The 25,038-nt window shown below is 55.8% G+C and overlaps 1 protein-coding gene across 1 annotated transcript in view; it reads left to right on the top strand.

The window, feature by feature from the left end:
* Nucleotides 1-25,038, top strand: part of Galnt17 (polypeptide N-acetylgalactosaminyltransferase 17) — a 392,012-nt gene that overhangs the window by 153,842 nt on the left and 213,132 nt on the right. Inside the window, exon 3 of the mRNA XM_047534202.1 lies at nt 18,561-18,727. Coding sequence (XP_047390158.1) covers nt 18,561-18,727 — 167 coding nt within the window. The remainder of the gene's footprint in view (nt 1-18,560; nt 18,728-25,038) is intronic.

Below are 25,038 nucleotides of genomic sequence, written 5' to 3'. Positions count from 1 at the left end.
CGCTCTGAGGACACAGGTAGCCTATGCTGGCCACCATTTTAGATGTTTCCTCCATGCACACTTACCTCCCTTAGTCTCTTTGATTCACTCTCTTCTTCACGCTTGGAATTCTCCTCCAATCTTGGACTTCTCCTTTCTCCGACTTCAGAACCTTCCTCCCCAACGTTAAGTGACTCGTCCGAGGTTCAGAAGTGGCAGACCAGCAGCCCACAATTCAGATTTCAGCGGAGGTTTGGTGACCCGCCCTCCTTGATTTTTGGATCTTGGTGTCCCACACAGCTTTTTCTTCTGCCGCCTGGTGTCTTGGATGAAGCCTCTCCCTCAGTCCTGGTCTTCATGGGACTCAGGACCCTCCATCAATATCCCACTCAGGGTCTAGCCCAGCCTTCATCCACGAGGTGTTTTTGAGGGGGTGGAATCAGAATGCAGCCCGCCATTTTGCCAAATAATGGCCTCCTTAGGAATGTGCCTCTGGACCCGTGAGCCAAATAGAAGAGCGTATGAAGTTTTTCAGACCCGTGGCTAAGTAGCTTTCATTGGAACCCCTTTGCCACTATCTGTTAGAGCAACACAGAGTCAGGGGCTGAGATGCCTCAGAAGACAAGAGGCGACGGTGCCAGGACACTCCCTCTCAGGATGTCCTCGCCTGCCCGCTAGAGCCTAGCGTGCTTCCCGCCTGCCGTCCTCCTGCTGCCTGCACAGGAACGGGCTCCTTAAGAGCAAAGGCCAGAGGGTCGCGTGTGCTGGGACGGCGTGCCTCCTGGAGAGCCCGCCTTTCTGGCCTACTTCCCACCCCTGACCTTCCTCCACTCCTGGGTTCCGAAAAGACTAGTCTTAGTTCACGGTGTCCAGCTGTCACATCCCCAGCCCTTTTTGTGTTTTAGATAGAGACAGGGTCTTGCTATGTTGCCCAGGCTGACCTTGAACTTGCTATCCACCTGCCACAGCCTCCTGAGCCGCTTACAGGTGTGTGCACCACCACACCCAGCCAGATCCAATAGGTTTCAAAGTCTTTTTTTTTTTTAATATTTAAAAAGCATATAAATAACAGTTGAATGTATTATTTATGAATTACGTACCTGCATATGCCAAAAAAAAAAAAAAAAGAAAAATGTTCTCTTTAAGCCCAGTGCCAAATCTCTCTTCTCAGCAGAAGTACCTAGGGTCAGCTGTTCTGTGTGTCTCTCTGGGATTGTTTTGTGCAGGGATATGCTGGGCATGTCCATTTTTAGTTTCGATTTTGCCAGCTTGCTTTCCAGAGGACTGTGCCTGTTGACACGCAGCCAGCAGCCGCTGAGTGTCTGTCCTCACACCTGACAGCACCGTGCAAGACCAGACATCAGATTGTCTTGGCATCCTGATTGACAGGGGAAAAAAAATACTTAGAGTTCTTGGTGCATTTCTTTGATTACCGCAGAGCTTGATCATCTCTTCTTGCTTTTATTGGGTATTCTGGCTGCTTCTGTTGATTCCTGGGACAGATTTGTTGATGTCTCCCACAGTGATGGTTAATTTGTCTTTTACCCTTTGGGCTTTTCAACACATTTTGCTTCCGTATTTTTAAACCATGCTGTTAGGTACTCCATGTGCTGGTGGCTTTGGACAGCCCTCACTTTTGTGAGGGTGTGAAGTTAGGGTGCATTCCCTGGAAACCATGCTTTGAGTTCTCATCTTTCCCTGGGCTTGCGACCTGCCGTGTGAGATTCTCGTGAGGCTGGGCAGCAGGGGCAGGGGCAGCTCTCAGGCCACCTTGCTGTCACGTGGGGAGGGAGCAAGACACAGCATTCTGTGTTGCTAAGCTGTGAGGATGGATAGCTTAGGTGTGGCACTAAGGGTTTTGGGACTTACAATATCTTCAATTCATGGCAGGTGCATCATAGTGTAACCTGGTCATAACTCAAGGAGCATCTGTATTTGATGGTATTAAGAAATATCTTTTATCAATAAAGAATATTCCTCCTTGACCCTGGATCCCTGGGTGTCAACTGCAGAACTACAGCTGTGATCTTCTTATCAACTGCCCTGCTTCCCTTGCCTCTTCTTTCCAGTGCTCCTTCTTCCCTGCCCCCAGTGTCTTTTTTAAACACGAATTTGGTTCTAGCTTGGGTGTTAGTGTAAATGGTGAAGGGTCTGGGGCCAGAGCAAACATGGTGAAGACCCCCAACCCTAAGCCTTCACAAGGGCCATTGGACCACACGTCACAATGGCAGCCAAGAAGGGAACGTGGAAGCACAAGTACAGAGGGAGGCCCTGGAGGAAGGTGGTCCAGGGGCTTTGGTGGAGGCTTACCTGCCTTTCTGCTTGAGATGTTTGTGGGCGATTTCTGGATGGACATCTTCAGATCGCGAGAGTTTGCCTTTAATGGATGGGGCCAGCATAGGGGTGAGGCCCTCTCGTGTTGGAGGCCCTTGGCAAATTGGAAAATCAGTCCTGTTTCTTTGACTGGTCTCACTAGCCACCAGTGAGCCTGCTAGCTTGTCTTAAGTTTAATTGCAGAGATTAGAGATTACCACTAAGGTAGTGAGCTACACTGAACAATCCGACGCTTTTTAGGAAAGTTTATGTGCCTAAGGATGTGCTTTATGCTCTTGTGTGTGTGTGTGTGTGTGTGTGTGTGTGTGTGTGTGTGTGGTGTTGGGGGCTAAACCCAGGGGTGCCCTACCACTCAGCTATATCCCTGAACCCCTTTTATTTTTTAATTATGAGACAGAGTCTCACTAAGTTGCCCAGGCTGGCCTTGAACTTGTGATCCTCCTGCCTCAGACTCCTGAGTTGCTGGGATTATAGGCCTGTGCCCACCACACCTGATAAGGCTGTACCTTTTCTGATGGCTTTTACTCAGCATGGGGTAGAGGGCACCTGTCAGAGATACACGCAGAGAAGTAGTGGGTAGACCAGAGCACGGGAGCCTGTATTTGTGGTTCTGCATCTGTGGACTGAAAATATTGGGAAGAAAATGTTCTTTGTCTTGACGGATGGAGACTTTTCTCTTGTCCTCATTCTCTGGACATAGGGCATTTCAGTTATGTGCAGAGTCTTTCCTTGTGGGTAGCATGGTGGCCAGAGAGGACGTGAAGGGTACAGGAGGGTGTGGTGCATGGTTTATATGCAGCCATGACACCCTTAGGTAGGGCCTTGAGCACCCTTGGGGTTTGGAATCTGCAGGGGTCCTGGAACCCGTCCCTGGAAATGGAGGGATACTGTGGCTGAGTGCTGAGGCCACCGAGTGCTGAGGCCACCGAGGACATCGCCACACATTTCAAAGCGCTGGATCCAAAAGGAAGAGGCAGAATCTCGGGGGCCTTGGGAGCGGGAGCCCATCAGATGGGGTGAGGCGCCATGGTCGTGCCGGGCGGTTGGCGCGAGTGAGCGCCTTGGGCAGGAGTAGGGACGCCTGCGATCCTTCTGAAGGCCTGGAACTCACCGCTGGGGCCGCAGCTTTGCTGGACGTGAAAGGATGATGCTCTTTGATCTGGACACACACGGCATGTGGTCCCGTCCCGTCCCCACTTTGTGATCCTGTTGTGGACGCTCCCCCTGCAGGACTAGCAGGTCTGAGGTGACAGCTGGCTCAGGGTGTCCAGACTGTCCTCTCCCGGCCCACCTGGTCGCTCCCTGCGGCTGGCGTCTGCTTCCCGCGGGGCGCTGTGCCCTCGCCCGCCTGGCTCTGCTCTGCTCCTCTTCTCTCTGCAAAGCCCCTTCTCCCGGCTCTCCCTTTGCAAGGCCTGCCCTGGCCTGGAAGCCACCCACTGGTGCTTCGTGGTCCAGACCAAGTTTTATCTTGTTCCAGACAGTCCCTGAGTCCCCACTGATCCCCCACGAGCAGATATAAGCTCCCAGGATGTCCTGAACCTGCCTCCCTGCGACATTTATCCTTCCCTGTCCTGACGATGATTTACACATCATTTTCCTTTCTGGGTCTGTGAGCTTTCCCAGGGTAATGGTGAGGATTTTTAAAATTTCTGCATTTTCAACAGTGGCCCCTAATTGATGCTCAGTTTTGCAAATGTCACCATTAATGTCTCTGGACGACATAGATACCCTTGTCCTTTGGTGTGTTAAAAATGAAGAAGCAGGTTGTTTAAGTGGATCCATGATCCATGTTAAAAACCAGGGAGAGGCTTTGCATGAGGCATATGGTGCTGCTCGGTTTCCTGGGGGTTTTCACTGGAAAAGTCAGTGGGATGAAAAATATGGGAATTCAATCAAGTCACGCTCCCCACCAGGTGGGTTTCCTCCCCAGTGACTGATGCAGCATCTTCACAGCGTAACAGATGCCCCAAGGGACGCAGACTTCTGAGCTCACAGGCCCTCCATCAAATCCTTGGGCTCTCAGAACCAGATGCTCTACGCGACCCACTCCTGCTGCTGGTGCCCAGAGCCGGCTTTCCACCACCACAGCAGACTCCTGGGAGGCTCGCCTCGAGCAAGAGGCTCTTGGGCTCCCAGTTCTGGAGGCTCTGGTCCCGGATCCACTGGCCCCATGGCTTTGGGCCACCGTGAGGAGCGCATCATGGTGGCAGTGCGTGGCACAGCAGATTGCTCACATGTGGCCAGGGAGCCAGAGAGAATGAGGAAAAGCCCGAGGTCCCACAGGCTCCCTCGGGGGCACACCTCCACTGTCCCGAGGACCTCGCCCTGGGCCCTGCCTTCTAAAAGGGCCACACAGGGCACAAGCCTGTGATCACACAGGTCTTCGGAGGACCTCTGAGATCCCAACCATGACAAATACCTTTTCTCTATTTTCTTTACCAGCTTAATAAATCGTCATTGAGCATCTGGGCCGAGTCCAACTCACGTGCCAGAGGTCACGTCAGCCTCAGGGGTGTGGCCGTGAAACCTGCAGGCTGGTTGGGAGAGGCCCTGCCCAGGCCTGAGGCTGCGTGGAGACGCTGACCCTTGCCACCCTGGGCTCCTGCTGCCCTCTGTAGGGCCAGCTGGAGATGGGAGGGGTGCATTCCCCAGCCTCGGCTGCACGAGGTCTCCCCGTGCCCTTGTAGAAGGAACTCACTGGCTGAAGGAAGGCCCAGGAGAATGGAGACAGGGTCTTACCAACTGGAGGCAGCAGGATGTTGGGAAACCAGGGAGATGCAGTTGGAAGAGTCAAGTTTTCTTTAAGGTCCCCAAGGCGCCTAGGTTGTTACCAGCAGGGTTAGTGGCCGAGACTGGACCCCAGGCAAGCCCAGGCGGACGTCCAGCTGCGTGCTAGAACCCAGCCTGGGCTCACACCACTGAGGCGTGCGGCAGGGCCTTTCCCGAGGAGCCCTAAGGCTCTGGTGGGCAGCTAGACGCCTCAGACCCCGTTGCTCCATAGTCATGGCAGAGGAGAGTCTTTGAGCGGGTGATTGATTTTATGTTTATTGCACAAGCCCACCACGAAGTAACTTCTGGGTAGGGGAAAAAAATCTGGAGGTTCACGTGATCAGTGTGTCTGTTGTCCAGAGCGGGCGACATGGGGTCCCACCATGTCCTCCTTCCCCGACATCGGCACTGGAAAAGGGAGGCTGGTTGCGATCTTGGTATTGCTCAGAGCTGTTTCCAGCCGTGGCCTCGGAGGGCCACAGTGGATGACGGTGTCTCCCACCCTCCGCCTTGAGTCGAGCCGGTGAGAGCTTCTGAGACTGTCGGTCACCCGTTGCAGCTCCCTGTCCGTCTGCACTGTGGCTCTGCCGCCTGCAAACTCATCTGGACTGCTGTGGTTTTCTGTGTGACATTTGCTCATTACACAAACAAGAACAGGGAGACTGTAAGGAGGCAATTAAGACGGTTAGTACCTTTGCCTCGTGGAGGCGGAACGCGTGGCCTGGTTTCCCTGAGTGTCTTGTTACTGATAAGGCCCCACCTGTTCTCAGGTAGTCTTTACCCATTCGTCTCTTTGTTCTCAGTTGTGTGCTCGTTTTTTGTTTATTCCTCAAATTTGCTCTGTGGGTTTCGTGGTTGAACTGTGTAAGATCGTTTACTCTTCGGTCATTTCTCTAAATGACTTTTTATTTTGTACAGTTTGCCGTTGTCTTTTTTTTTAATGTTTTTTAGTTGTTGATGGACTTTTATTTTTTTTATTTGTATGTGGTGGTGAGGATCGAGCCCAGTGCCTCCCACGTGCCAGGCAGGTGCCCTGCCTCTGAGCCCAAGCCCAGCCCTGCTGTCGTCTTTTGATTTTATTTTGACCATCAGAGGTTTCTGATTATTATCCCACTAGTAAAACTTGGACATTCTTCCATATCCAGAATTTGTACAGATATTTATTTGTATTTGGCTCTTGGTCTCCTTGGTGTGGAGTTCTGAATGGATCTCTCGTTCACCTGCAGGTGATGGGAAGCGTGTGCGCAGGGCTGATGGGCTGCTCACCCTGTGGAGGCGGGTGTCTCTGCACCCTGCCTGGTTCCTTCTGTGGCCTCTCCCCAGCGACATGTCCTGAGCAGGTCTGCTTTTCCCTCTCGGTGCTGTTCGCCTGTCACCGCCTGCTCGGGGCCGGTTGGTGACGCTGCCTTCGCTTCGCCTTGGATTCAGCGCCAGGCGTCTTTGGGCCTCTGAACAGCCCTCTCCTTCCAGTGGTTTTGTCCTTCATCCTGGGTTACTTAATCACCTGTGGATTATTTCGGGTTCAGCGTTGAAATCATTGTCAAGGACTGAGATCGCTCCCACAGGAATCTTTTAGAGTAGCACGCGTGGCATTTTTTAAAGGATAAAAGTAATGTGGTTGTGTAGAAAACTGGAGGCCATGATGAGACATGGGGTGAGGCGAAGCCGTGGAGGCTCTCCCTGCGTGGGCTCTTCCCCGTGAGGGGCGCCTTTGGGGGCTGAGACCAGAGGCCTTGGAGTTTGAAGTCGAGCTCTGACCACTTCCTTGACTTTGGTTTTCTCATCTGCAAAGTGGGTTCCTGTATCCGTGGCTCACCAAGGAGAGGAGTGAGTGATCCACACTGGATTTCCTGCTCCGTGGCCCTCCTGGGGCCCGACAGGCACGAGTCCTGCTGGGGCCACCCTTACCAGTTGCCTTCCACCCTCTTCCAGGTCCAGGGTCCCAGCCCAGGGTTGCTCATGCTCAGCGCCAAGGGCATAAGAGCCCCTCTCAAGGTGGGTGCTTGGACCTGGCCCAGCACTGCACCTGTGGGCTGGCCGGGGCAGGCCACATGGGCAGTCTGTACCTGGGCTGCGGAAACAGGCTTCACCTCCTTAGTGGGAAAACTCCAGCCAGAGGCAAAGGGCGTAGCATGGGTGGGGGCTGGGACGGGGCTGGGAGCATCTTGCACACACTGTGAAAGGGATCTGTTCCACCCTCCCGATGCCGAGAGTGGGAGGCCGTCTAGGTTTAAGATGGCAGCACTGCAGTGAGCCCGGGCGGCAGACTGAGCTGGATTGGGGCTGTGCTAGGAAAGCTTTCTGGATGGATAGAACCATGAAAACCGGAAGACAGGGACAGAGCGGTGGCCCAGGCGTGAGGGACAGAGCGGTGGCCCAGGTGTGAGGCACACACAGCCTGCCATGACTTGGGGGCGTCTGAGTCCTCACTGTGACACGGGACAGAGCGGTGGCCCAGGCGTGAGGCACACACGGCCTGAGGTGACTGAGGGCGTCTGAGTCCTCACTGTGACACGGGGACAGAGTGGTGGCCCAGGTGAGGCACACCCAGCCTGACGTAACTGGGGACACCTGCACCACTGCAGCCACAATAGCTGTTTTCCCCATAGTTGGGTCCCATGCGGGCCTTGCAGGGACCGTGGCTGCAGCGATGCCCTGACTCTTCAGTATGGTCCAGCTTAGCCAGGTTGGTCCAGCCAGGTGGAGTCCTTCTGTCCTGCCCGTTGGTGCTCCTCTCTCTGGCCCAAGTTGCTGATCGTGCTGGTTCTGCCGTGCCAGCCCACGGGTCTGCCCTTGCTCTCCCAGTCTGTCTGCCTCTCTTTGGGGTGTCATGGCACCTCCGGGCTGGTCCTCATTCTCCAGGTCCTTAGTCTTCCCAGAGCTCTGGGAAGAGCAGCAGCAGGTTCAGGGTTGTGGTCCGTCCAAAGACGCCTCTCCTCCCCACTGTGGCCAGGACATTAAAAGGAAAATAGCCAGTTTGGTAAAACGTGTCCTATCGCTGGGACAAGTGACAGCTTGGAAGCCTTAGACCAGTTTGGAGCCTGGCCAGGCTGGAGGGCAGAGGTGAGGCTTGGGTGAAAACAGGGTTTGGGGCCTCCCTGTTCCTGAGGAATCCTGCTGGCCTCCCTGGGGCACCTTGAAATGCGCCATTTCTTGTTTCCTGTTTGCACCATTTCTTGGTGTCTTTGCATCCCTCCATGGCATCCCTGCCTTCTCAAACCTGGGAGAGGTGGCAGGACAGGGCCTTGAAGGGCGCTGGGCACTGCTGAGCCTAGCGGGTGAGGCTGGCCCCACCCTGGCCTGGAGCTGCCGCTGACTTGCCTCTACCTGGTGGGATTCCTTCCTGAGCCTGCTTGGTGCACCTCCGGCGTCTGCTTCCTCTCCTATCTTTTCCTTTTCCTCTTTTCGCTTCAGTTGAGTACAGCGAGGTCAACTGCAGGCTCCCAGGCAGATCTGATGCTGAGCTGAGAATCTGGAGGATGCTCCCTCACACTCCCCGTGTGGTAGTGTGTGTGTGTGTGTGTGTGTGTGTGTGTGTGTGTGTGTGGTGTGTGTGTAGCAGCTGTGTGTGTGTGTGTTGTGTGTGTTGCGTGTGGATTAGCTGTGTGTGTGTGTGTGTGTGTGTGTAGCAGCTGTGTGTTTGTGTGTATGTGTGTGTGTGAGAGAGAGAGAGACAGAGAGAGAGAGGGGGAGAGAGTTCCCCTCCCTTTTAGAGGAGACACTGCTTGCACAAAGCAGGGATTCAAGGTCAGAACTGAAGTTAGAGGAGGCACCAACTTCATTAGACTTCATTAGAAGCCCTGTTTCTGACCCCAGAGGGGTTTCTCTGACTGGGGTTTCTCTGTCGCAGTCAGAACCTGCTAAGCCACCTCGAGGCTGACGTGCCTGGCCCAGAGAGCTGAGCCTCCTGGAGTTTGGGGCTGAGGTCAATTGCGCTGACCTTGGAAAGGCGATTCTTCCTCACTCAGAGGAAAACTTCCTGCGTAGCCATGGAGCCAGTAGGTGACCCTCCCAAGATTCAAAAATGTCTTGTGGGATATTCCAAAATAAATGTCTGTCTGTAGGAACAGGTCTGGCAAAGAAGGCGCAGAGCTGTGTTGACCCGAAGGTGCTGGTGACTGGCCTGGCCAGCCCTGCTCTGTGACTGAGGCAGGGGTTTCGGGCCGACAAAGGGGCTCTGAGGTCCTGGGCTGGGTGCCACCCTCCCACCATACTCCTGAGTAAAGCCAATGAGGGACTAACTGGCCCCCCAAAGACCAGCCTGCATACCTGGGGGTTCATGCTACACACACCTGGGCGTTCATGCTGCACACACCTGGGGGTTCATGCTACACACACCTGGGCATTCATGCTGCACACACCTGGGTGTTCATGCTGCACACACCTGGGGGTTCATGCTGCACACACCTGGGTGTTCATGCTGCACACACCTGGGTGTTCATGCTACACACACCTGGGGGTTCATGCTGCACACACCTGGGGGTTCATGCTACACACACCTGGGTGTTCATGCTGCACACACCTGGGGGTTCATGCTGCACACACCTGGGGGTTCATGGTGTGGCGCTGGCTGAACTTTGATTCAGGGAAATGGCCCCAACAGGACTGGAGGGACAGACACATGGGGCTCAAATGCTGGAATAGGCAGCCTGTCCCGAGCCGGCTCCGTGCGGGACTGGGCTAATGAGGTACATGGCTCTTCCTGGAGGAGCTGCAGAGCTCAACCAGGGGAAATTAAGCCACTCAGCAAAGTGTGCGTCTCCCCGATAATGAGAAGAGGGCCTCGCGCATCTCAGTGATTCCACCCCACATCTCGTTCTGCGGCTGCCAAAAACGATGCCTCTCTCCTAAGATGAGAGGAGAGGCTTGATGAGGAGGGAATCAGAGCCGAGCGCTGGGCGGGGTAATGTACTTGACCCAAGCATCTTGGAGAGTTTGAGCCCTGATTAGTAACTCAGGAGCGCCACAAGTGCAGTTGTGCCCGGGTTGAGACCTTTTAAGCATTGGAGTGCCAACGCTTATTTCACTATGGCAGGAAATAAGCGATACCTTTGATCAGGAGGAGGACAGAGGGATGAGTAGGGAGGGAGGTTTCCGCTGGTTCACTCAGTAACCATTTCTCTGCCAGGTATCGCGTGGCACTCGGGGGACAGAGAAGGAAAGAAGATGTACCAGCTGCCCTGAAAACAGCAGAGCAGGCTGGGGGCAGCGGAGGAGGAGCGCTGGCCTGGGGCTGGGCTGCAGGGTGGAGGCGTCTGGACGGGAGGTAGGGCACAGGAGGCAGAGAGGAGCTTGTGAAGTAAGGGCGCCATCCCAGTGACACCAGAGTCGTATTGGCTGGAGGTTGGGCTGGGAGAGGGACGAGGCCGTAGAGGTGACATTGGGCTCAACTCGGGGGCCAGGCAGAGTTGGAACCCAATCCTGAAGGCTGACAGGGGCCCAGGGACGGGTTAGGTAGAGGAGGACGTAGTCAGGTCTGCGTGTCTAGGAAGATCACTCTGCTGGAGGGGCTCGAGTTGGGAGTGGGGTGGGCTGCAGGCAGGAGACAAGATGGCGGCCTTTGGTGTCATTCGGGACTGGAAGTCAGGCTGTAGAAAAGCGGGATGGGGAAGGGTAGGTATCGTCAACCCCAGAGGTGGCAGAGTCTCCAAGCTTTGGTGACTGACCGGACATGCTGAGTGCCCGTGACTCGGATTCCTGGTCACAGGGTGGCATCCATCAGTGAAGACCCGGAGGCACCGAGAGAGCAGGTTTCAGCTTTGGGCTTCCTGAATTCGGGGTGCTCGGGAGCTGTCCAGGCAAAGATGTCCAGAGGAAGGGGGTGCCTGGGTGAGGCTCCGTGGGGAGTAGCCAGCGTCCTAGCTGGGAGAGGTCGCACAGGGCCAGTTTAGGAAGACAGAATAGCCCGGGGGAGAAGACGGAGACCTGGGGTGCTTTGGAGTTTAGAGGATGAGCCGAGAAGAGAACCCATGCCCAGAAGGAGTGACCAGGACAGCTCACACGGGAGGAGACGCAGAGGCAGAGGCAGGTCTGGGTGAGCGGGTGGCCCGAGATCCGCGGACGAGCCATCCACACGGGGAAAGGAGGGACAGTGTTGAATACCACAGGAACGAGGGCCAGTCAGGTTGGGGTCGCCGGCCACTCTGTCCACAGAGCAGGGCCAGTATGGGCAGAATGGCGTTCGTAGAAGCCAGGGATGCAGGGGAGGTGAAGAAGGGGCCAGGGAGGTGAGACCAAGAGAGAAGGCGGGTGACTCAGGATGGGGAAAGGACTTTCCCTGACGTGGGAGAGACTCCATCCTTTCTCCCTAAATGAGGAGTGGGCAGTGGGCGAGGAAGCTCTGGGTGGATGGGTGGCCCAGGGCTGTGTCTTTGGGGCTGCAGGGAGGGAAGGACAAAGCTGGGCAGAGGGGAGTGTGGCTGGAGAGGAGTGCGGAGCTCAGCGGGACGGAAGAACGGGAAGCGGGGAAGGGCGGGGACCGGGGGAAGGGCAGGGACCAAGGGAAGGCAGAGCACGGGATCTGGAGGGCAAGAGGGCGTGTGGGCGGCACAGGAGGGCCTGACTGTCGAGGCGGAAGGCGCCGCAGTGTCCTGGAGTCTGGAGGTGACTGCCCGGCAGCGCCCAGCTCAATGGTCCTTGCAGGCGCCCATGGGGGCCAGAGGCAGGGACAGGAAGGAGAGATGGCAGTGTGAGGGCGCTGGAGGAGGTGGACAGCCGACCTGGTGTGCTCTTCCTTCTGCCTGAGTCAGGCTCCCCAGGGAGACAGACAGACAGACAGACTGACAGATAAGGAACGAACTCGTTTCTTCATAGAATTCTCCATGATGACCGCTTCAGCATGCCTTCAGTGCTACCAAACAGCTCTGCCAGGCCACCATCTGTCCCCAGGGCTTCTCTCCAGGTGAGGCTGGCACACCACACTGACCTCAGCGCCCCGTCCTCCCCACCCCGCAGCCCCTCCACCTCCTCTTCGTCGGTCTGAGGGCTCAGGTACCTGGCCTCACCGGGACTCTTGGCCTGCCTTCTCTCTCTGAGCACGGGGGCTGGAGCTTCACCGTGTTGCCTCATACAGCGGGACTTCCTCCCTGCGGGAGCGGACCCCTGAGCCCCTGCGTGCACTGTGTGTCCCTCGCTCTCTGACCTTTCGTCCACTCAGGTGGGCCGCCTGCTTCCCCACTTAGCTCATCCTGAACAAGGACACAGGTGTGCACGTGTTTCCAAGGCCCTACGCACTCTCAGTTCTGCAGAGTGTATACCTACAAGGGAGGAAGGGAGACCCTGGTTCCACAGTGGAGTCCAGAACCCTGTGCTGGTTCCATGGTCGAGTCCCGGGCCCCGTGTTGGTTCCACCAGGAGCTGCTCTTCCCATGGTGGCCGTGCTGTTTGCCCTCTCAGCCCCAGGGCAGTGTCCAGTCTCTCCGTGTCCTCTCCAGCACTTGTGTTTATTTGGGACTGTAGTGATCTTAACGGGCGCAAGGTGGGTCTCATGCAGTTTTGATTGGCTTTTCCCTAATGATGAGTGGCGCCAAGCAGAGAGGACGCTGTTTGGAGGAGTTGGCTCACACAGTCGTGAAGGCCGGTGGACTCACATCCAAGGGGCACTGGGCAGGCCGGACAGAGACCTGGGGAAGGCTGATGTCGCGGTTCCAGTCTGAGGACCGTCTGCTGGCAGAAATTCCTTCCCAGTGACCTCAGTTTGTTTTTTTTTTCCTTCTGTCTTTCAACCAACTGCCCACGTTATGGATGACAGTATGTGTCCTCCAAGTCAACTGACCAAAATGTCAATCTCCTCTAGGATAAAACTTGACCAAGTACCTGGGGACCGTGACTCAGCCGAAAGGACCCATCCAATTAGCCATAGCCATGGCAGGCAGTTAGATTGTCGAGGTGACTGACATGTCCACAGTGAGCCAGAGAGTAGGAGGAGCCCCTCTTCTGGTTGGAGAGCAAGTGAGGTGGCTGTGGTGGTGTCCCTTGGGTGGCAGAAGGTGTGCAGGGTCTTCCGGGGCCTTCACCACATGCTGACAGTGCCCATGGCCATTTCCAGGCTCAGGTGTGAGTTTCCAGAGAGGAGTCCCCAGGCTTCTTGTCGGTTGGGTTGGTGTAGCTCTGCGGGGGATGCCCTGTATCCCTAGGTAAGCTCGGGCCACCAGAGCTCCCGGAACTCAGACCCCGAACAAGAGGAGACATTCCCCACCCTCGCCTTCCCTCCAGATGACTTGCACCTAGGAACCACACTGGGCAGCATGGCTGAGTAGCCCAGCCACACGGAAGACCTCCTTGGGCTGCACCCTCTGCCTTCTCCCCATGAGAGTGGGTCTTGGGTACACCCAGGGTGTCTGGTGCCAACCAACGAGGGTGTGGCCCAGGGGAGTCCAGGTGGCCACTCGGGCTCAGGGAGAAGGGTGCTCCTCCCGGGAGTGAAGGGGAAGGGGACACCGAGTTTCCTTCCGAGTTTCCTCAAATAGCATAACACGTTCAGAGTGTGAAGGGCTCTCGTCTGGAAGAGGTTCGGATGTCCTGTGGTTGGACAGTGACGACGGGTGGCCACAGAAAGGCTCCTCCTCCCACCTCCTCTGCCACAGTGCAAGGAGCAGTGTGCCGGTGGGGCTGGCCCGTCCTGCTTGGTTCCCAAGGGGTTTCTCATGGGTGCCACTGTCCGTGGGGTGCAGCGAGGTATTTTCTGATTCAGGCCCCCCACGTCCCGGCCCCTGGACTCCCCATGTTTCTTCCTCTTGCTTCACTCCATGACATCTTCCGTAGCCAGAGAGCTTGGGATGCCTGGCGGTCGCGACCCTGGCGCGGGAGAGCACTGGATCTCGTCATCTGTCCCGACCCCTCTTGAATGTCAACTTATGCATATTTAGGAAACATCTGAAAATGAAACAAGAAAACAAAAGAATCAGCGAGGTAGAAACTTCCAGAGCCCGAGCTAGTCTGCGGGTCTGTTCTAGCTCTGCACCATCTCTGAGCAAGCTGGCAGAGGTTTCTTCTGGGAGGTGATGGAAGAGAAAAGAAGGGAGCCCTCTCTGTCTCTGGGCTCCCAGGAGCTCGTTGCTACTCCTGCCTGCTCTTGACCTTGCAAGGTTGACCTGTGATCTGTCTTTAAAGCCAGCTTGCAGCTGCTCTCCCCCACCCTCCTGGGCCGCCTGAGCTCATCTGTCACAGCCCTGTAGGGACATCCCTTGGGTGCCTGGCAGCTTCACGTTGCATTTCCAACTGCCTCATTTATAGTCCTTAATGTGCTTCAGCCAATATCCCAGGCTCTCGGCTGCCCTTGGCCAGATGGGAGCTGGGCAGGGTGTGGTGATGGGCCTGCTATTAGGGTGGGGCAGAGGCTGAGGGCGTCACTGCACCTGGGAGCCAGGGATGAGTGCAGCACCAGGAGGGTCTGCAGGTGCAGGTGACACCCTTGTAAGCCCAGGGATGCTGAGGAACTCACGCCCTAGAAGGGCCTCCCTTTTGACAGGACCCATGAACTGGGCCCTTCCTCAGGCCCTGGGTACCTGCCCAGCTGTCCTGAGCACATGCAGTTACCTTCCACACCCATCCCCTTAGGTCCTGCCCCATCCCCGAGGGATGGTGGGGACAACAGGGCCCGGCCAGGGTGCGGAAGGGCCACAGGGCCACCATGGTTCCATTGGCAGCGGGACCCACAAGGCCCTGGCATGACGGTGGACAGGCCTGGCCCCTCTCTGCTTGAGATCCTCCAGTTAAGGGGCTTTTGATAACTCCTCAGGGACCCTGCCCAGGAGAGCACCCTGTCCAGATTCACAGCCAGGACACCAGGGGCCTTGCCCACGTTCTGTCCTGGGGGCCGTGGCGCTGGCTTCTGCTCACCCACGTCCTACCTGGAGGAACTCCCCTGGGCAGGGCTGGCCCTGGCGCCTTCCAGGAAGACAAGCCCAGCAGGTCGGGGGTCTGGTGCTGGCGGCCTCAGAGGTCCAAGGCCTCTCAGAGCTTTCGGGACAGATAAGAAGAAACAGAGGCCCAGGCAGGATAGACGGCCTAGCCTCCGGCTCAGGAACTGGGCTCTCGCCCAACAGGGGCACCCCAGAGAGTTCAAACCAATACCAGCAGGGCCTTCCTGCTGCTTCTCAGACTCGCTGGGTGGCATGGGCTGGGTGTCTTTGCCTCTCTTGGCCCGGGGTTCCTTATCTGTGAGCTGGGAGGACAATATTTCCCATCTGGCGAGGTCGCAGTGAGGATTCCACAGGACAGCCCAGTAGAGGGGGCTGCGCAGTGTCGGGCCTGGGGCCTGTACCATGTAATCCTCCTCCTCCTCATCATCACCCGCTGGGATTCCTGGACCACACTGCGTCTACGCTCCTTTATGAGGATGGGGCTATCTGGGGACCTCTGCCTGTCTCCAGGTCGGCAGACAGGGTCAGGAGCTCGTCTCGGTACCGCTCCTCTGTGCCCATGCCTGTGTCCCTTAAACAGTGCTCACGTGAGGGCAGGGCCTGCTTCTGAGAGGGAGGCCACTCTTGGGGCCTAGATTTCCTCCTGGCTGGGGCCCTCACTTCCTTCCTGTCCCGTGGCTTCCTGGAGGCGGCCTGTCTCCCAGCTCACCTCTGTGCAGTAAGGTGGGGGCACCCGTGGCTTAGTGCGGTCCGTGCAGTGGCTCTGGCGTGGGTGGAAGGGAGGTGGTCACCCTGTGACTCGAGTTCAGGGGTCACCCCAGGAGTGTGGGCAGAGGGGCGGACAGGCAGGCGGTGAGGCAGGTGTTCACCATCTCACAGCTTTGGCTAGTCATGGGCCTCTGCCTTCGTTTCTCCAGGAGAACAGCCTCATGGTGAGTCTGTCTCCCTCAGCCTTGGAGAGGGGAAAGCTGGTCTTGAATTTCTTCTCAGCCCTCTTGGGCATTGATTGAAATCAATCCGGACCTCAAGTTAGCTTTCCCGGGGACGTACTTCTTCCCCACGAAGCATTGCATATTGCTTACTGATTAACTTTTAAAAAGAAATTCCTCATTTCTGGGACCCAGATCGGGGTCAGGGTTGCCAGAGGAGGAGAACACAGCCCCCTGCAGTGGATGCCAAGGTATCTTGCCACTCTCACACCATCCACTCCTCTTCCCCGAGTGTCTTGGAGATCCAGATTCTACTCTCCTCCCAGGCTGCTCTCTCAGCTGGCTTTGCAGCCTGGGATCAAGAAATGCATCTGAGCCTGTATGTTCCCTCGTCCAGAGAAGGGGCAGGAAGCCAGGCTCTGAGATGACCACTGCCTTCCCTGTTCCTGGCACTGGCCATGGCCCTGTGCCCACCACCAAGCTTAGTGACCTGCCCCTCTACAGCTCGAAGACCAACAAAAATGATGTGAATTCTTGTAGTGATAGTCACTGTGTTGATGTTGTTTGCCAGCAAATGAATAAATGGTGAATAAATAAAGGGAACCGGGAGGACACCTGTGTAGGTGAGATGGGCCACCTCACCTGTGCCAGGGTAGTCTTGGGCTCTTCTGGGGAGCAGAGTCTGAATGGGTCTGTGGGAAGGGTCTGAGTTGAGAGAAACTCTGGAAGCCTGTCCCCGGTCACTGGGGATGTAAAAAGAGCACGTACAAGGGGGACTGAAGGCAGACTGGCTTTTTTTGTTAGGCAGAGCATTGCTTTTGCAAGGGCTCTGGAAGCTTCTCCCACCGATCCTTACAGACGGCCTGGATCTGGGCACAGTGAGGCCATCTCACCAGCTCTGCAGGTGGAGAGGCTGAGGTGCGGGTGGCGTGAGTTAAGTGCACAGGGTCACGTGGGTGGCAAGTGCTGGAGCACTCCTTGCCTTTGAAATCCCAGCCTTGAGGACCCAGCTGCCCGAAGGCTCTTACCTCTCCTGTTCGCCTGCCCAACCCAGAGGGCCGACTTCCAGCCCCTCCGCATTTCGGCCTGACCCCCTCGCCTGGGTGGACACGTGGCTGTGCACGGTGCAGCCTGCCTCCTCCTTCTCAGCTGCAGAGACAGAGGCTGTTAAAAAATGGCCCAGAGAAGCCAGCCCGGGAATGTGCTGGGAGTCGGGTGTGTGCTGGGGGCTCCTGCAGACGAGATGGTGGCTGGTGAGGAGCCAGCTGAGAGGGAGCAGCTGCCAGGCAGCCAGGCTCCGGATGGCGGAGACCCCAAGGGACCTCCTGGGCGCCCTCGTCCCTCATCACCACCCAGTCAATGATGTGACTCCCACCACCAGCCCAGGGTCCGTCAATAGCCTCCCTAATCTCCCAGCAGCTCCAGAAGTGGATTTACAGCGATGTGGTGAAAATGAGGCTGTGTGATCAATGGATCCCTGGACGTCTGCTCCAGGAGACACCACTGTATATTGTAACAAAACTTTATTTTCCTCTGAAAATTGTCTGCATGATTAATACGGCCCGACACAGCCCAAGCTGTTCGGCATAAAGAACAGCAGCGTTTCTGGCTCCTGCTCGGGCTGCCCCCCCTGCTCTGTCCCTTCCTCTCCTTCCTTTGTTTCCTCCTTCACGGGAGCTGGATGCCAGCCCCTCTCAGGAGGGGAAGGTCTCTTTAAAATGCACATCTCCATCCTGCTCCGTTGTTTCTGTTTGGCATTTCTGATGTGGCTGAGACTGAGCCTAAAATAAACCCCCAGGGCTGCCTGGACAGAGGACAGTGCTCCTGTGACAGGCATGCACAGCAGATCTCAGGGTTCACTCTTCCCTTACACCTCCCGCCATACCCCAGAGGGGGAAGGAGCATCCTGCCCTTTAACCTCCATCTGGCTCCTCCCCGGCCTTTCAGGAAGCTTGCGAGGTGTGGCACTAGGGCCACTGCCTCTGCCCACATGCTTGGCAGATGTGCTGTTTCCTCCCCTAGAGTGGCAGCTCTCCGAGGGCAGGGAGCCCCAGTGCAGTGCCTGGCTCTTGGTGGGCTCAGCAGATGTCATCTCTGGGTTCCTCCAGAGAGAGACCCTGGAACTCAGACTTAGAGCACATAGTTCATCTTGGAGGCGAGGAGAGCCTGACGTGCCAGGGGAGCGGGACGGGGAAGGCAGGACGTCCCAGAGGCCGGTCAGGCAGATGGCCACCGTGGGAGCGGAGGCCTGCTCTGGACGCAGGGCCTGGGTGCTGGTGCTTCCATTCCTGGCCGTCTTTCGGCGAGTGCTTTGGGGCCCAGGGGTCATTGCCTAGCTGGAACAGAGTGGTCCAGTGCCTGGAGGGAGCTGGGCAGGCATGCATGAAGCTGGAGCCAGAGGAAAGGTGGGGTGCTCAGGGAGGGGGCATGGCGGTGAGGGGGTGTGGGCTGGAGACAGACGGGTGCTTTCCCTTTGCTTGGGGGTGGTGGGCCTGGGGGAGGAGGAGCTGGGTCCCAACTGCTCCCCCCAACCCGAGGGTTCATTCTAAGCTCCTAATGAGAGGGGCCGGGAGGGACCCACGGTGCTGGGCTTCGTGCAGGGTTCAAGGACGCCGTGGCCCTCGTGCGTCCAGCTGTGCCCGCATGCCTCCCGCCTCTCTAAGCGGCTTCCGCTCTCCTCCTCCAGGTGCAAGGAGCTCAAGTACTCCAAGGAGCTGCCCCAGATCTCCATCATCTTCATCTTCGTGAACGAGGCTCTGTCGGTGATCCTGCGGTCCGTGCACAGCGCCGTCAATCACACGCCCACGCACCTGCTCAAGGAGATCATCCTGGTGGACGACAACAGTGACGAAGGTAGGGCGGCCTGCTGGCCAGGACTGGCCTCAGCTGGCGGGAGTGCACCTGGTCTCACGCGGGAAGGAGGCGCCCTCGGGGCGGGGTGGGGGCGTGCTGGCTTGGCTCCTGGTCCTCGGGGCTCTCAAGTGACGGGCCTGGACTAACTTCCCTTGTCACGTCACCTGGAAGGGATAAGGGGAAGGGCTGGAGCCCCCTCCTGGTCTCCGCTGTCATTTTCCAAGGTTTAGATAAAAACTGTCCTGTTCGGGAGCTGTTCATCCTCCGTCAGGATTGCCTCCTGGTCCATTGGCCCCGATAACCGTAGGTCAGAGTGAGCCATGTTTGCAGGGCTTCCGGAATTCAGCGCCCCTGGGAGCAGTCGATCAATTAGACACCAGATCGGCACCAGGGGCAGAACCCACGTTCCCTGAAGGCCCTGGGAGTCCGTCAGACACAGGTGCGCGGTGGCCAAGGTGGGCACTGTGTGGATCGTCCCTCTCTGTCGGCACAGAGCCCAAGGAGCACTGTGCCCGCTGAGGGAGGAAGCCCTGCAGGCTCAGGACGGCCAGGAAAGCCAGCAGCGGGCCTGCCCGAAGGTCCAGGGCTGCTTCTGAGCAGCTGCAGGATAAGGAGACCACCCCTGAGGAATGGACCCCTGCCAGAGGCTCTGGGTGGGAAGCAGACGAGCTGGCAGCATGGGGCTTGTTTACAGCCTGGTCACCTTCAGGAGCTGAGGTCGTCTGCCCCTTCTGAGCCGCTGGCTTTTCCCCAGGGCCTTCTGCAGCCCTCGTCTGTCCGGTGAGCACTGGTCACTGGGTGAGCGTCACACTCCTGGTGTCTTCCTTCACGTTAGGCCATCGTGTTGTCTACGGATTTGCGAAGGCCTGACGTTGGTGGTCCTCCAGGAGGAGGAGGCTCTTCTAGGCTTGAAGCTTCCACATTATCCAGCAGGGTCTCCCCTGACCTGGCCAGGGCCTCTGCAGCCCCTGGTGCTATGACCAGGGCTGCCTTCGGCCAGTGCGCGACCCCTCACTTCAGCAGTACTCCCAGGTCCCTCTGTGGGACCCTGTCCTGTGCCCCTCCTGCTGCCTGAAGTCCCCTGGTTCCCTGTGTCCCCAGCATGCCCTCCTTGCAGCCCCTGCACGCGTCCCTGTCCGTGGCTCCCGCCTCACCTTGCCAGCCATAACGCTCGATAGCTGTGACTTGGGGTTGTCTCCTCAGCTGGGCTCCTTGTGTCGGGTGGACTTGCTTCAGGGGCCCACCCCGTTGACCTTCCGTGAGCTTCGCCCAGCTAGGGTTTGAATGAGAAGCCAGACGGCAGGTGCTATGGCCACACAGCTCGAGGTGTCCCAGACAGAGCTGGGTGGACTGCCCGCCAGGCTGGTCTGGGGTGAGGGTCATGCTGGTAGCCTCCACCCAAGGAAACTCACAGGAGCCAGCCAGAGGAGAGGACGGGAGGTCAGGCAGGCTCTGCCCACCTGGGGTAAGGCAGACCCTAAAATTACCTTCGCAGAGCAGTGGTTCATTTGGGCAGCAAGGGGGGCCCCAGTGGGTTCTGGGGAGTGGCTGGAAAGGGAAGGCATCCCACCACGTCCCAGTGGGCAGCACCAGGAGCCCTGCCAGCTGCCCGCAGGGCGAGCCTGGGCCGGGCGAGGGAGCCGCAGCACTCAGACCCCTTCGGCACTGGGCACTTTAGCAGAAGTTTCTGGAGCCCACCGCAGTGTCAGCTCTGCTTCCAGGGCACTGAGGTCCCACATGCTCCCGGGGATGGTGGGCCAGAGTTCGAGAATCACTGGGTTAAGACAACCAGGACCCGGACCTGCTCTGGAAGGGCCCTTTCAGTGGGCCAGCACAAGGGAGAGGAGGCTGGGGTTCCGCAGACCACCAGGCTAGTCCCTGCTCCTCCCCCGCCCTTGCCCTAGGTGCCCGGGGCCCGAGCGTGCTGTACTGACACCCTTTCTTCCTTCTCCTCGCCTGGCTCTCGTCTCAGGCTTTCCTCCAGGACACACAGGGCTTCTCGCTAACTAGAAGAGGAATTTAATTCTTTCTTATTATATTGGGATGTTCTTTGGTATCTATCATTATCAGGTTTCATCAATGTTCTCTGTCTACTTGAAAAGGCCCCCACACACTGTAATCACAGAATTGAATTCCTGCCAGACATCAATTTTGTGTATGTAGAAAGACTGTGAGTTTATTTTCTTAAGTCTTGTTTGATAATGGTGTTTTTAAAAATCGCCTTCCACAATGACTGTTCCTTCCTGCGTTCTTAATGATACTTGATGTATGTATGCATCTTGTTCTCAGTTTCTCTGGCAGCTGCAGATTGTCTCTGCATGCTCTCGTTATTTGTGGTGGTGGGGATCATTATATAATGCCCTCTTTATCTTAAAAGCATACCTTTTTTTTTTTTCCCCTGAATTCGGTTCTTCTAACATTAATATTGTTATCCTTGCCTACCTCTGGTTTAAGTTTGATTAAAGCATTACTTTTCCAACGTAACAGTTTCGTTTTCTGAACTTAGAAGTAACGCATGCTCTTTGTAGGAAGATATGAATCTATCTGAAAAGAAATATCGTTGGAAAGACAGATGCTGAAGAAACTAACTGGAGGCAGCTGCTCCTTCCTTCCTGCATGCCCTGCCCTCTTAGATGCCAGTTTGACCTAGTTAAGATCATGACGTAGTTAAGATCATGACGTAGTTAAGATCAAGTTAATTTTCTGCTTTTTTCTCCCTGACATATAGAGCATAATTTTTTTCCCTTTTTATTTAAAAAAAAAAAGCCAAAACATGGTTTTTAATGAGGTCAGAGTGGACCCTTCTCTGTGCAGGGTGCCGGGGTCCAGCCTGGCTCAGGGAAGTCGTGGGCGGAGCCAGCGACTCTGGCTCAGCAGGCCCGTGAGGCGGGGCTGCCCTGTTAGTGTTCTGCGGCTGTTTGACCTCGCCTTTGCATTCAGCCCGCAAGTTGACGTGGGTGCATGTTCAGCCCAAGTCCTCTGTCCTCTGTCACTCAGGTGAGCGCCTGCTGCTCAGGGCCCAGAGTGCTTCCCCACCTGGTTGCATCTGGGCTGCGGGCACCTGGGACAGTTGGGCAGTTTCTTGGCTGGTGTGGTTCTCCTCCGGTGCCGCCTGACTCTCCTCGAACCCTCTGTGGGGCCGCCCTTCCTACCCCTCTGCTCCCTGCTGCAGTTGGGATAGCTCAGGGTCCTCGCATCAGGACACCGCGTGGTCCCTCCCCTGTGTGCATTCTCCCCAGTCAGGCCTCATGGCCCAGGACAGCTGTGCCTCTCCCGAGCTCCAGGCAGGGTGTCCTGACTCCTGCTGGCACCTGGGCCTCAGACTGGCGCTCGGTGGGGCTCTGCCCTCGGGTGCATGGAGTTCCCGGGCCATCGTCTTTACTTCATGCCTGAACATCTTCTATTCGTGTTCCTCGTTCTAATTGAGGTCAAATGCATCACCATGAAGTGTAGAATTCATGGCCTTCAGTGTGTACCTGTCACGGTGGCCTAATTCTAGAACATTTCCAGCATCTCCCAAAGAAACCCTGTCCCTGAGAGCAGCCTCTCCCAACCTGCCTGCTTGGGGCTCCTATGTCTCTACAACTCACCTCTTCTGGACACTTGATCGAAAGTACAGCCTACAACATGAGACCTTTAGTGTTTCCTGGGTTTACGCCACTGCGTGGCCTATACCAGCACTTCATCCCTTTTGATGACTGAATAACCGTATGGGTGTAGCACATTTATTGACCCATTTAAGAGCTGGTGGATCTTTGGGTTGTTCCTGCTGCTTGGCTGTTAGGAAGAGCGGTACCCTGAACATTCACGTGTAAGTTTCCGGGCCGTCATGCTCTCGATGTTCTTGGGTATATGCCAGGCGTGCTTGCTGGATCATGGTAGTTCTGTGGTTAACGCTGAGAAACCTCCAGACTGTCTTCCTTAGCAGCGGCACATTCAACACTACCTCCAGAGACACACAAGGGTCCCCCTTCCCCACATCCCTGCCAACGCTTGTTACTTTCCTTTTCTTAAGAGTTAAGGCCACCCTAGTTATCGTGAGCTGCTATCTTGTGACTTGGTTTGCATTTCCCTAGTGACTAGTTGAGCATCTTTCCAGAGGCTTATTTGCCATTGGTCTCCTTTGGCATTCAAGTCCTCTGCTCTTTTTAAAAATAAGGTGTGTGTCTTTCCTGTTGATTTGTAATTGTTCTTGATATATGACCTGGAGACTCTCCCTTATCAAATATATTCGGCAAATAGTTTTGCAAGTGTGTTTGCACATGCTGTATCTTGCTGTGTGGATTTTTTCCATGTTCTTGATTGTGTCCTTGGATGCAATAAAGTTTTTCATTTTGATTAAATACAGTTCGACTATTTTTCTCCTTTGGGTCATTGAATTCTCAGTGTCATAGCTGAGAAACTATTTCTTAACCCAGGCCACGAAGACTTATGTCAGTGTTGTCTTCTAAGAGTTTTTATAGTTTTAGCTCTTTCATTAGGGTCTTTATATGTTGTGAGCTAAGTTTTGTATGTGGTTTGAGGTAGGGGTTCAAATTTATGTTCCTCCCAAGGGTGAGAGTTGTCCCAGCTATGTTTGTTGAAGAGCCTGTTCTTGCCCCAATTGAACAGTCACCGCATCCTTGTCAAAACAGCTGCTGTAGTTGTGACAGGTTACTGCCACACTCTCACCTCTGCTCAGTTGCTCTAGGGTCTTTTATTATGCCTTGATAGCTGCTCCTTGGTAATAGCTCTTTAAATCAGTGAGTCCTCCATCCCTGCTCTTTTTTAAAAAAAAACTGTTTTGTCTGTTCTGAGCCCCTGCACTAAATAATAATTTTAGGACCAACTTAGACATGTTTGCAAGAGAAGGCAGATAGAAGCATTTTAGGGATTGCAGTGGATCTGTACACCAGTTTGGGGAATGCTGCCATCTTGAATTTAAAATTCTGTGAACAGAGACATCTTTCTCTTTAGGTAGGTCTTCCTTAATCTCTTTCAACCATGTCTTATAACTTTCAGTATACACTTCTTACGATTCTTTGGTTAAATTTATTTCTAAGCATTTTATTCCTTTCAATGCTATAGTAAATGGAATTGTTTTCTTTATGTTCACTTCAATGCTAGTGTATAAAAATATAAACCAATTTTTGCATAGTGATCTTGTATCCTTTATCCTTGCTGACTTGTTTACTAGCTCCAACTGTCCCCCGCTTTGGTGGACTCCTTAAGGCTTTCCATGTGTGTGTATGTGTGTCTCTGTGTGTGTATGTGTGTCTATGTGTGCTGTGTGTCTGTGTGTGTTTGTATGTATGTGTGTGTCTGTGTCTGCGTATGTATGTGTGTCTGTGTATGTCTGTGTATGTGTGTGTCTCTGTGTCTCTGTGTATGTGTGTCTCTGTGTCTCTGTGTGTTTGTGTGTATGTTTGTGTCTCTGTGTGTGTATATGTCTGTGTCTGTGTGTATGTGTGTCTGTGTGTGTGTTCATGTCGTTTTTAAACAGCGGTAATCTCACCTCTGACTTTCTAATCTGGAGGTCTTTTCTTTCCTTCTTTTCCCATGACACTCCTGGCTCCTTCGGTTGTCTTGTGACACATGCTTGTTATAAACGCCTGTTATCCTGCCAGGTCAAGGACAGGAACACTGCCCGTGTGCTCTCCGGAGAGCTGACAGCAGCCCCTCCTCCGAGGCCCGCTGCATCCTGAGTGAGCCCAGGAAACGAGGGTGTGCTGGGCGCTCCTGGCAGGCTGCTGTATGGATGGTACTGGACAAGACAGAAGCACAGGCAGGTGGACGGCTGCTCTGGGCTCTCGGCTTCTGATGCACCAGAGCCTCTGCCCGCCCGGAGGAGGTCAAAGCAGAACACAGCTAGAGGCCAGTGAGTGGAGGCTGCAGGCATAGAGAAAGCCTGTGGTGGGAGCATCCAGTCGACAGGCAGGGAGCCAGAGTCCCGAGACGCACACGCGCCCTCAGAGAGGAGCCCGCAGGAGGACCATGGCTGCCGCCTGGCGTGTCCACCCAGCCTCGGGCCCGCCGGGCATGGCGTCCTGACTGGGCCACCTGCCTCTTCCATCTGCGTCTCCTGGCTTGCCCTCACCTGGTCGATGGGCTTATTGGGTGAAGCACAACCGCCAGAGGCTTCCTGGGACCCCTGCAGAGTGGAGGAGCAGCCACATCAGCTGGGCCAGAGGCGCCGTCCTTGGTGAGCGGGCCTCGGAGGCAGGGGCTCCTCCTTGCGGGACCCGGGTGACGCGGCCCCGGGCTTTCCCTCTCTCCCTGTTGTTGGGAGAGCTGAGGCCTCCTTCTGAAGTTTTGCAGGTTCCCTCTTCTGG

Source organism: Sciurus carolinensis, chromosome 18, assembly GCF_902686445.1.
Source record: "Sciurus carolinensis chromosome 18, mSciCar1.2, whole genome shotgun sequence".
Taxonomy (NCBI): Eukaryota; Metazoa; Chordata; class Mammalia; order Rodentia; family Sciuridae; genus Sciurus; species Sciurus carolinensis.
This window is presented reverse-complemented; position numbering and strand designations above follow the sequence as displayed.